This window comes from Uloborus diversus, chromosome 10 (genome assembly GCF_026930045.1).
Source record: "Uloborus diversus isolate 005 chromosome 10, Udiv.v.3.1, whole genome shotgun sequence".
NCBI lineage: Eukaryota > Metazoa > Arthropoda > Arachnida > Araneae > Uloboridae > Uloborus > Uloborus diversus.
In genome coordinates, this window is record NC_072740.1 from 32,081,533 (window position 1) to 32,093,946 (window position 12,414).

Below are 12,414 nucleotides of genomic sequence, written 5' to 3' on the forward strand. Positions count from 1 at the left end.
ATTTATGTTATTTTTTCATAACTGGAATGGAAATTTTTTATATGGGTCTGGATTTGATTCATCTGTTAAGCCTTGCAATAAATTCATTTAAAGTTTATGTTTTAGCCTTGTGTGTTGGCATCCCTGTTGTCAAGGCGAAAATTGCTTTTGTTCAAATGTTTTGTTCTGATGTTTTCGGAGACGATAGTTTGCAATGTTTTGAGAACAAATAAAATAACTATCCTGTTGACCTTATAACTGTGGAGTCTAGTCTTTTGCGGGTATTTTAAGGAGAGCTACAGGTTTTTTTTAGTATAATTTCAGTTAAGGTATGAGAATGCAACATCCTCTACTTGGAAAATTAGGTAAGATACTGTTCATTTTTTGCATGCGCTGGTATTGGGTCCAGTGGAGTACCACTATTTTAGCGATCTGGCTTCTAATGGTATAGACCAAACCTCCAGCTTAGTTTTACAGGGTGGCGACAGGAAATGTGAAAAAAAGTTCCCTGACTTTTCCCTGATTAAGTTCACCAAATTTTCCTGATTTACGTTACCAATGATAATGGTTTTCTTTCTTTGCTCTACTTGAAATCCATTGTGTGTTTGTATTAAATGCAGTATTTTAAACGTTTTAAGTTGTGTTAAGTTGTTGAACTAAAGACATATTTTAAAAAGATGCTACTTTTTTAATAAAACGGTTTAAAAAAAACATATCAAGTCAATTTTTTGGGGAAAAAACCCCTACAAAACAGTATATTACATTTTTCCACATGGAAAGATTATAGAAAATTAAAATAAAAAAAAAATTCTTTACTTCCAGAAACCACTTAGCATAAGAACTTTAAGAAACTATTAAAATTACTCTTCAAAACATATGTGTATTTATGATAGAACTAAAAAGTAATTGAAATTATTTTGAACTAAGTTTTCAAACAGTATAATAATTGTTGCAAGAATAACAAGTAATAGTGAAAGAATAGAAATAATGTAGTTATTCTTATATAACTAATTGACGTATTTATGCAAAACAGATGAAACTATTTAACATCCATTCATAGGGAGCTTTTCTCTAACCAAGAACATAGGTTTTAATGAATGAATACAGCATTTTAACAATAAAAAAATAGATATTTACTTAAGTACACAAGTTAACTCTATTTCAAATTATTTCAGTATGTAACGAAAAAAAAATCTTAGATCGCTTTTGTAACAAACAACTTTGAAATGCAAGAAAAAAAAGCAATTAGTTAATTTCAAAATGTATAAAAGAAGAATACAACTTAGTTATAAAATTAAAGAATCACTTAAGTCTGAAGAAAAGAAAACCTTTATAATCTGCGGTGACAACAAATAGTATAACGGCAAAAAACAAAGTTTTTTTAATTGAAAGTTCAATTTTAGCAATTAAATTAAAAACGAGAAGAATAACTTTTAAGCTTTTATAGTATTAATTCAAAAACCAAAGATTTCTTCTTGAAATCGTGATTACAGTACGCTAATTACTTCGAGACAATGGAATAAAGGCAAAGGAGCTAAGGCATTAATGAAGGCTTCCTCTTTGCCTGTACGGTTGTTTATTTTACGTAGCATTGAAAACATAAAAGGAAATTTCAAGCTAGGTAAAATAAACAACCTAACAGACACAGAAGCAATCTTAGGATGTTCATCCTGTGATTAATAAGTAAGATTCAATATTTTGACGTTGAGGAAAAAAAGATGCACAAATATGCAGCCGTGTATAATCGCACCTCATTAATTTTACTTTTTTTTGAACAGATAATTGGCGGAAAATGCGTAGGGAATTAAAGTACTTAATTTTGTAAAGCAAAAAAAAAAATTTTTTTTTCTTCATAAAATCAATTTTCCCTGATTTTTTGTTATTTTTTTCAAAATTCCCTGATATTTCCCTGACTTTTCCCTGATTAATAAAGTTCCCTGACTTTTCCCTGATCTCCCTGATCTGTCGCCACCCTGTTTTAGGTATAACGATGGCTAAGGTGTGATACCTCGTAACTTAATACTCTTTAATATTGAATTACAAGGTATCACACCTTAGCTATCGGTACGCTACCATTTATTTGTTTGTATTGTAGCAGGTGGTGCGTGTAGCCCAGTGCTGTGATGTTCAGTAAATATTCAGAACTTATACACACACACATTCCTTTCTTAGTTTATTTTAAATATTTTTGGTTTTTCAACCATAGATGGAGTTTCCATTGCTGATGAGTACTGGCTCCATTTATTAATTAATTTTTCGCCTTCCTTCTAATTTTATGAGCTATCGTGACATATTTTATTTAAACAATAAACTCTTTTATAAGATATTCATGTGGCTTAACCGTTTGATGCTTTTGCACATCTTTCAGCTTTGGATTATCTATCTAGTTGTTAACTCACACAATACACTGGTGAGGTTTGTATCGTAACTTAGGACCTGTACTCTGCGGGCACTCATGATACATTTCGTTGTAAATCAAAAGTTTTCTGGATTAGGATTATTGTATGGAGGGGAAATCATAGTAGGCTGAGAGTTATCTTTGGCTTGCTGTAATGGAAATGCCTATAATGCCTATGTTCGTTTCTCTTTTACATGACAAATAGCATGGTGTCATCAGCATCTTCTTTTCGAAATAAATGTCTGAAAATTCGGCATCTTTTACTACCCCCCCCCCTTTATGTCATCCCACAGTTTTTAGATCAACAAGACTTTTAGCCAATTAGAAAACTTCTGAAAATCTACCGGATTTTCTGAGAGAGAGAAAGAACACATTTATTTCATAATCATTCTAGAACTTAAGCCCTCTATCGTGTGAACTTGTTTAAGTCTCCCTACAGAAATCTTTACTGTCTTAAGCAATCATTTTTGCAATCAGAGTCAAAAATAAATTATTTTGAGGGAAGTTTTTGTTTTTTTGGTGCATTTTTTTTCTTCAGTTTTTAAAATTTATTTATGATAATAATTCGTGATAATATTGTACTGTCTGCTTTAAAAATTGTATAAAAGAATGAACTTGAATATTTAATTTACAATGGTGTCCAGAAATCATTCTCCAAGTTTTCTTTGCTTTATCAAAACTAATTTTAATGAAGTTGTTTGAAAAATAGTAAACTTCCACACATAATGTGTTTTTTTTTAAACAAAAATCTCTATCTACTTCTTAATAGAGTTATTTTGGCATATATCATGACCGAAAACTATAAGAGTTGCAGAATGAAAACAGCTAGATCGAACTAAATACTAGTTAACTGAGATCAATACTGACATATGCAGATTGAAAAAACAATATTGGGAGACAGCTAAAGTGGTTCTAGGAAGGCGGGGATGGCGTGGAGGAGAGCACCCCAGCCAGGCAAGTGACGTTGCCTGGAATGCTGTCCGACGTCTGTACACGAGAGTTTCTAAGGCTTTTCGCTACCGGAAAACATTGACTGAACCTGTCAGTTTTTTTTTCTATCTCATTTTCAGTTCAACTGAAAAAATACTTTGTCTATTATATTTAAATACTGATTATTCATCAAATACCAAAAACCCATAAAAATATAAGTTCTTCATTGTTTTGGAAAATTTTGGAGCCCATGGGCAGCCGAAAAATATTAGCTGATCGAAACCAAATTTAAACACTGTTTACAATTACAAACATTGTGTTACACAATGTTTTGAGGTTCTGTTCAAAGACGTTACAAACTATTACATTAAGAAAACGTCTAATTAAAAAATTAAAAAACAAACTCTTAAAAATGATGTTTTTTTCATATTTTATAAAACTTTGGGCCCCATGCGCAAATGGAAAATATCAATCGATTCCCATAATTCTTTTTTTCCTTTGTTTGTCTTTATAATTTGCAACTTTTCAGAGCAATTACAACTTTGAAATAAAAAAATGAGTTTTTTGGGTCCACCCTACTGTCAACCTAAACTTTATGATAATGAGTAGTATGAAGACTTCACACTATCATCCACCAATTTCTTTAGAATTATACTGGTTTCCAGATTAAAGGTAAATGACAGAAAAGGTTTGTAACATGAGAAACATTACAATATTATATTGAAACCCTTTTAATACTTTATTTTTTGTGTGTTAAGCTCTTACCTTTATGCTAAATGTCCAAATTTTAGGAGCTTTTGGATCCCATTTTGCTTTTGTTGTGTGAATATTACTGAGAACCTATATTTCAAATATAAATAAATTATTTTGTACCAAAGATTTCAAATGTAATGATATGCATAATGTAAAATACATAAGACTTTCTAAGTAACCTCCATAATTTCAAAATAACATTCTTAAATGAATAAAGTGTGTAAAATGTTAATTTTTTTCAAGTACATGAATAAAATGACAACAAAATTAGTTAATCATTCAATGACTAAACATGTTAAAAATTGAGCAACAAGGGAGAAAAAAAAACTCACTTAAGAACGTGGATTCATATTAGGGTAGGGCGGGGCTAGTTGAGCATAGGGTCACGTTGAGCAATCGATGTACAGTCGACTCCCGCTACAACGCGATTCAATTTACGTGAAATGTCTACAACGAGATTTTTTCACCAGTAAATACTTTTAGAGCTAACATGAATTCCTCGCCATAACATGAAAATTTTCAGAAGAAAATAGCGGTGTGAAAGTATCGGCTTTATAATTGGCTACTAAAAATATTTTTTTTCGCGAATGGACCTTCATCCCTTTAGCATCACTGACAGCAGAAGTTCCCACACCGTGCTATTCTCAACATAGCTTTGTTAGTGTATATGAATATCTACTCCACTTTTACCACATTTTTTTTCACCGTAAATGCGAAAGTTCATAAAATATAATGACACTTAAGAGTGCTTTTTCATCTAAAGTTTCTGAAGACAGAAAGAAAAAGTTTCTGACAATTAAAGAAAAGCTAAAGGTTCTCGATGCGCTTAAAAAATGCATCCAGGATAGCACAACAATTAGGTGTGAATGAATCTTCCATATGTACAGTTAAAAGTCAAGAAAAGGAAATCTGTAAAAGTTCGCCGAGTAGTGTCTAAGCAAAATGCAAAAATTATGAAAATAGAAGCTGCTCTTGTATTGAGAATTAAAGAAACTTGGAAGAGGGGTGTTGTCCTATAGATGGAAACATTATAAAAGAACTAGCAGAGCAACTGTATTTAAAAATATATTAGAATAACCATTTGATCCCTCGCTTAAGTCAGGATTTGACTATCTCGAAAACTATTCATCATACGAGTAGCCATTGAATGGCAGAAAGAAAGGGTTACGAGAGGGGAACTCAAAATCGTGCAATCTTCAATTGCAGTTCGACAAATGAGTGAAGTATATGTGTTTTATTTTGTGACAAAAAAGTAAAAAATTCATTTGCTGCAAGTTTTCCTCTGTATTAGTCCAATGTTATCTGTTAGGCAAGTTTTATTCTTTCATAAATTTACTTTACTTTTGATATGTATAGAGATTCTGGGTACAATTCATAGTTTTTTTTATAATCTCACTTTCATTTTAAGACTTTGGTTTGAGGTTAGTTGAGCAAGTATTGCTGAATTGACCCCCACGATTTAAAACAAAATTAGTAATATATTTTTTGCTTTTTTTAGAATATGGACTTATAAAAGGAAAACACGATGTTCTTACATAACTGACGACTTGAATAATGCTGCAAAGGCTCAATGATGAGAGAAAATGTGTGAATGCTGCAGCAAAATAATTCGGTATCAAACGGATTACTTAGACAAGATTTTTGAAGAAGTCAAAAGGTGGTGATTCATCCATGGGTTATGCAGAACCGGGGCAATTTTTTTCTTCACAAAAAGAGGACTCTATAAAAAAATACTTGCTGCAAATGGTATCAAACTATTATGGATGTTCCCCAAAAGACGTTCGTCGCCTTACCTGCAAGTGTGTTGTTACATTTAGCATTAAAATTCCATCCGCATGGACTCCAAATAAGATTTCTGGAAAAGATTGGCCTTACAAAGTTTTCAAAACGAAATCCGGAACTATCCATCCAAAAACCAAAACTATTTCAGCTAATTCAAAAAAAAAAAAACTTTAAGTTTTGTTAATTTGTCACTAAAAGACTATAAATAAAGAATTGATTGTCAAAAAGAAATTTTATTTCATCTCTAGTTATCATTATCCTATGGTTTGGCAAGCTATTATGAGAGCTCATCTTGCCCCATACCTTTGCTCAACTTACTCCATCTGTGGGGTACGTTGAGAAAGTTTGACTTTTTGCATTCCAACAGCTGTAGCTCTTAAACCTGTGCTATTAGCAACAAATTACTACGGATATTTTTGAAAAGGGATACATTACTAATTCATGAGGTTGCATAACAATCTATTGAGATGTATCGTTGAGGAGCTATTTCCGCTCAAGTGAAAAATTGCTCAACTAGACCCCCCCTTCCTTACCTAATTGATCCCATACTTAAAATAATAAGAAGGAAAGGGAACCTTAAATGAAGCAAGCACTGTGACCAGAGGTCGATTGTACTGAAATCCAATGCTTAAAAAAATCAGGGGTCACCAACCTTTTTTACTCAAGAACCACATTGTAAATTTTTGGTGGCGAGGCATGCCAACAATCTAATAATATTTAGTTCAGATGGTCTAGTTAGCGCTAGCTCCTCCCTCCACCCATGATGAGTTTTTTAAAGTAAGTGCTCAGTGGTGGTTTTTGAGATTTAATGGCCTTAGTTTTTTTGTGAAACGGCTTAAAAGGAAATACTCTACAGCAAAAAAAAAAAGCACAAAGATGAGGTTGTCAAAATGAAACAAAATTTAACATACATGAAGATAACATTCATATGAGAAAATGGTTATAAGATGAAAGCATATAGGTAATTTACTATAGGGAAAATATCAAATGAATGGAGATTTTAGTATCCTGTTGGACCACCTGTACCATGAATACATGAGGCGATACTGACAAGGATTGAGGTTTAAAAGTATCCTACAATTGCCATATCGTACCACAGTTACTGCAAACACGGCACTAATTCAATCAAACTCATGAACTACAACTTAGCTTCCCCAGTGGGCCCAGATATACTCGATATGTGAAAAATGAAGGTATCAAGCAGACTAGAGAAGATGATAATGCAGGAAGACCCCTGACCCTCTTTCCCTGTGTGCACAAGCATTGTCCTGTTTTAAAAAAGGCTCTTGGGAGCCTGCCACGAGTGCCAACACATGTGTCTGAAGCAGGCCACAAACATACTGTTGCCCTGTCACGGTGTTGTAAGCATGTCACGACTGTGATAGGAACAGGGGACTCTCTGGTGTGATAAAATGATGCCATGGTGTTGTGGATCAATATTAGGGGTGGCCATGTTTCGTATGCAATAACATCACCCCATCAGTGGGTGCTGTGTGCAGCTGAAAAGCAAAGGCACTATTAAGAGGAACATAACAAGGTCTTCACAAGCATACACGATCCTCATCATTGCCCAAATTGAAACTGAATTCATTGCTAAGATGATATGGAATCATTCAATTTCAGTCCAATCCCTTTGAATGCAACACAACTCCAAATGGAGGCAACAGTGTAAATCCCAAAATCTGCTTTTGTTTTCAGCAGCACACAGCATCTGTAGCTGTGGTGATACTACTGGGTGCCACGGCATGTGATACATGGTCACCCCTAATATTAATCCTCAATATTACAAAATATTAACTGTATGTTTGTGACATGCTTCAGATCAGCGCTTAATTTCTGACAAAAGAAGTGCAGGAGTTCTATGGTTTTCAGATCTCATTTAATATGTAAATGGTATGAATTTCTGTCAAATATGTGAACATTCACTTAAATTTGAAAAGAAGTACAAGAGCTGCATTTCTGTTAGTTCTCACACAAATTAAGCCTCGCTTCAGAAACATGTGTTGGCACTCATGGCAAGGTATTCAGGAGCAATTTTTCAATAGGACAATGATCGATCACACACAGAAAGAGTAGCAGAGGACTTCCTTTTCTTCATTATCACCTTCTATCGAGTATATCTTGGATTGCTTGAGACAACAAGTTGGATAGTCTACGAGCTTCATTAAATTAGTCACCTTCACTCATGAGACAACATCTGCCTCCAGCTCAGTTACTGACTTTTCTAGACTGATGAGTCTATAAAAAGGACAAAACTGCAGCCTCTAGAAGTCATAACTGAGTAATTGGTATAGGGGAAACCCGGGTAACGTGAATACCTTAAGCTTTTCTTGATTATTGACGTTTAGTTATAACTTTAGAAATTGAAACAAATGTTTATAATCAGTCTTCATTTAGTGAACTTGCGTAATGCAATAACAGTTGTCCTTAATATTAATTACACTATTAGATATAAGGCAGGTTTTCAACAATGGCATTAATATCCACTTTGCCCAATACCCCGGGTAAAGTGGATTCGTTACTAGGGCAAAGCGAACAGCAACATTATTTGTCATGAAACTAAACATTAAAAATAAAATAACTATTGAAAATTAACCCATTCTTTGCCCCGGCCGATACAGGATCGGCCGCGCAGTTTGTGTTAATACTGCCCCGGCCGATTCAGGCTCGTCGCAAGAAAATGGTCCCTAACTGCCTTCGACGAACCTGTTTTGTCTCTGCGGTTCTAGCAGTTTTTGCCTCGGCCGAATATGTGTCGGCGATTCTTCCAGGGGCAGAACCCTGTTATTGCGCTTCTCTGTTGGGTTCTGGTGCATTTAGGGGAGCGGTAATCAAGCTCTTTTCCTTAGACAAAAGGGACGTAACTTATAGTATTTCACGAAACTTGTTGTAATTTATTTTATTTTACTAAGATATTAATCTCTCAAGTACTCCTGTGATGTCTGGGACACATATAATGCTTCAAATAATCAGGCATTATATTTTTATATTTTCGTGGAAGCTTTGTTTCTTAGCATTCTATCATTTGAACTCCTAATGAAGTGTGAAAATATTTCCTTACACATTTAACAATATTTCTATGCCTGAATAAAGCAAATAAACAGAATTTTTTTTTTCTTGTTATTAAAAATCACCTTCTTACACAAGCAACCTTCACTAAATTGTTCAAAATCCTCAAATTTTATAATTTATTTTACACAACATTTTTAAAAAATTATCTTACACATATTAATTTTGTACGAGTATGTTTTTTTTTTAAATTATAATGTGTTTACTACGCTTTTTATTTATTTGTATACTATTATTATTTTTTATTATTTATTTATTTTTAAATCGTGATAATTTCAAACTTAAATTTTAACTTTTTATATTCACGGCATTCTTTGATGGGTTTTTAGTGATACAGTTTTGAATATTTTTAATTTCGCAAACAAAAATTATGACGACCGCATTGATTATACGTAATAGTTGACCCTGCAAAACATAAAATATATACTACAGTAAAAATGAAATAAAATATCTTGTTCTTTTCGTTTTACTCATACGAAACGAAACATTCCTTTTATCCCTTTCTTTTTCAGATTTTATTTACTGTTTTAAAATAGCTAAAATGTTTTAACTGCACCTTCTTTTATGAGATTTTAAAAATAAAAATAAAATATTTGGTTTCTTTTCAATAATCAAGTTGCCTTAATTAGTAAATAATCCTATGAAACTAACTAAAATTTATCCAAATATGTTTTAAAATAAGAAAAACAATCCGACTCGATTTCAAGCAAGATTTTCTTTTTTTTTTCTTCTGAAGACATGTTCTCAAATGCAAGCAGTAAAGCTTGCTTTGAAATTCCTTTCTGATTCAAACTGTTTTGTTGTAAGAAAATAATGTGGAAGGGTTGACCGCAAGACACCAAGGGGGACATCTCCTTAGGGAATCCGCCCAGGCAGTCTCTGTTATTCCTCTCTCAGCTGGGGGCTTTTAGTTGCATGCACAAAAGTATCCTTTAGGGAAATAGGGGATTAGCCGCAAGTTTTGATCTTTTGTAGTCATTTATCTTTAAAATACTTCCCACGCTTGAGCAACTGATATCTGGACACTCAGAAGGGATTTAAAAGTCGTCGCAATTACGATACAAGAACCGAAAAGCAAAGAGATGTCTCTGTGTTTATTGGTCGTTTTGAAGGGTCACAATGTATCAAAAGGCACCGAAGAATACTTTTTATCCGCTTAGAAAATCATTCCCATAGTTAAAGCGTTTTTGTCCATTCAAATGCTCCCCTTGCTCACAGGTTGGATCAATCAGACAATTGTTTGAAGAATGTTTTGTTAAGCCCTTTTGAAAGGTATATCATCTTACATTTAAGAGTTTTGATTTCTTAAGTGTATAAAAAGAAAAGAATGATATACTGAGATAAAAGCAAAAATAAAAATAAATCAATAAAATAATTAGTGTTATAAAAATAATTGCTTTTCGTCCTATCCTCTATTGTTTATTATTTTCCCGTTATGTACTGTGTAAATTTAATGAATATTTCAGCACATATTAGCAACCTTGTATTTTATTGCACTATTTAATTCAGTTCCAAAAAACTAATAAAGTGAAGCGATTTTCGAATGCAAGCTGAACAGCAAAAACAACATTAAAATCCCGAGAGCAAAATAGGGAGAAAAGCGCTATTACAACGTAGCAAAAAGCTACTCCGTTCGTTATCTGCGGCATGCGCGTTAAGGGGTTTCGGGCTGAGTATGGAATGGGTTAAAGGAACATATCCAGAAAACATTTTTTTGCTACAATGCTAATTATTGTAGTTATTGTAAACAAAGAAATTAAAATTAAAAATAAAATAAACGTCAAAATTAAAAGGAACATATTTAAAAACATTTTCTTTGCTGCAGTGCTAATTATTGTTGCTATTACAAACAAAGAGACTGAACTTAAGAATAAAATAATCATTGAAAATTAAAGGCTCGTATTAAAAAGCATTTTTCTACAATACTAATTATTGCAGTAATTTTTGTAACAAGCAAAGAAATTTTTAAAAAAGAGTCAACATACAAAATTTAGGAGCATATTAAAAAAAAAACATTTTTCTTCTACAATACTAATTATTGCAGTTATCACAAACAAAATCATTACCATTTTCGAACGCTGAACACTCTTTATGCCACCACTGAGTACAAATACGGCACTGTATCCTGTTTTCCATTGGCTGATCATCTTCTTCAATGAACATTTCATCATAGAAAATGCACGTTACATCATCAAATTTCTTTACTTCCTTCTTTGTATTCTCTTATGCAGTCCTATGTTTTGTAGCAGAGATTTTTGATTAGTCTTTTTGATACTTCGTCTTTTTAATAGTCTTCTGAGAAGCTTTAGTCGAAACATCATCTAGTTACTTCATAACAGCCTTTTTTGATTTTTCAAACTTTTGCCTCTGATTGTCCTTTACTGGGAGCGTAGATCTCTGTAGTTTTTGTCTACGTGTTGTTATTGGTTTAACAGGCTGAGAAATAGGTAGTAAAACTGAAGGACTGTAGTAGTTCGTAAAACATTCAGGTTTTGGTGAAGTGGCGGGAACATCATTGCCCTGGATTTATTCTGTTGTTTCAGATCCCATGGCAGTATAAGGAAAGTCTTCAGTGGTCGTATTGTCTGGAGATCTTAATATTGAAGGACTTCCAGGTTCAGATGAAGTGACTTGTCATGACTAGGCAAAGTGAATATGGTATTCACTTTGCCCAATCTGCTTTGCCCTTCATGTACATTTTTGAGGTTACTAAAAATTACTAACAAACCAGAGCATCTAAACTCATCCTCTACGGATAGTTGAAAGCTACATAATCGTACATCAAATCCTACTCATAACAAGAAACATGTCACAAACAGTATTAAAGTTATAAATGAAACACTAACCTCTGTAAACTAATTTTGTTTTCCAAAAAAACATACTTTGTTCGGTCACTGGCGTCGCGTGACGCGAACTCGTCTTGACATGTTTGGCTGCACACGGAGCGGCGACAGACGACCGTTGCTATGACAACGCGGCTGCCGGCCAACTAATTATTTGGGAGTTATAGGCAAAATTCGCTTTGCCTGGGGTATCCACTTTAGCAGGGTTTCCCCTATTGCATGTGAGCTAAATATTTTTCGTGATTTATTTTGTAATTTTTTAAAAGTATTTTGTGATTTGTCCTTGTTTCATTAACTAAATTTTATTTTTAAACGCCAAGGGGTGGGAGAACGCACCCTCTACCGACACTAGTGGACATAGACGTAAGATTAATAATTTCCATGATGCATTTCATAGTTTTTAAAGCATTTTGATGTTAGTCCCTTTTTAATTTAATAAATTTTATTTCTAAAAGCCAGTTAGTCAAATTGCATCCTCTGCTGGCGCTCATGGACAAAACATAACTTTACATGATGTGTAATTTATAGTTTAAGTAACTTGTAATTTGTCTCTTGTTTAAAATGAATTTAATTTTATTTATTTAATACAAAAAACATTATTTTTTTAACATTAAAAATATTCAAATAATATTTTTTAAAATTAAATCTCTTTCAAAAGGC

The 12,414-nt window shown here is 33.0% G+C and overlaps 1 protein-coding gene across 1 annotated transcript in view; it reads right to left on the reverse strand.

The window, feature by feature from the left end:
• The window catches only part of LOC129231705 (nephrocystin-1-like), a 64,899-nt gene that overhangs the window by 26,369 nt on the left and 26,116 nt on the right, over positions 1-12,414 (reverse strand). The window contains exon 10 of the mRNA XM_054866068.1: positions 4,073-4,147. Within this exon, the coding sequence (XP_054722043.1) occupies positions 4,073-4,147 (75 nt within the window). The remainder of the gene's footprint in view (positions 1-4,072; positions 4,148-12,414) is intronic.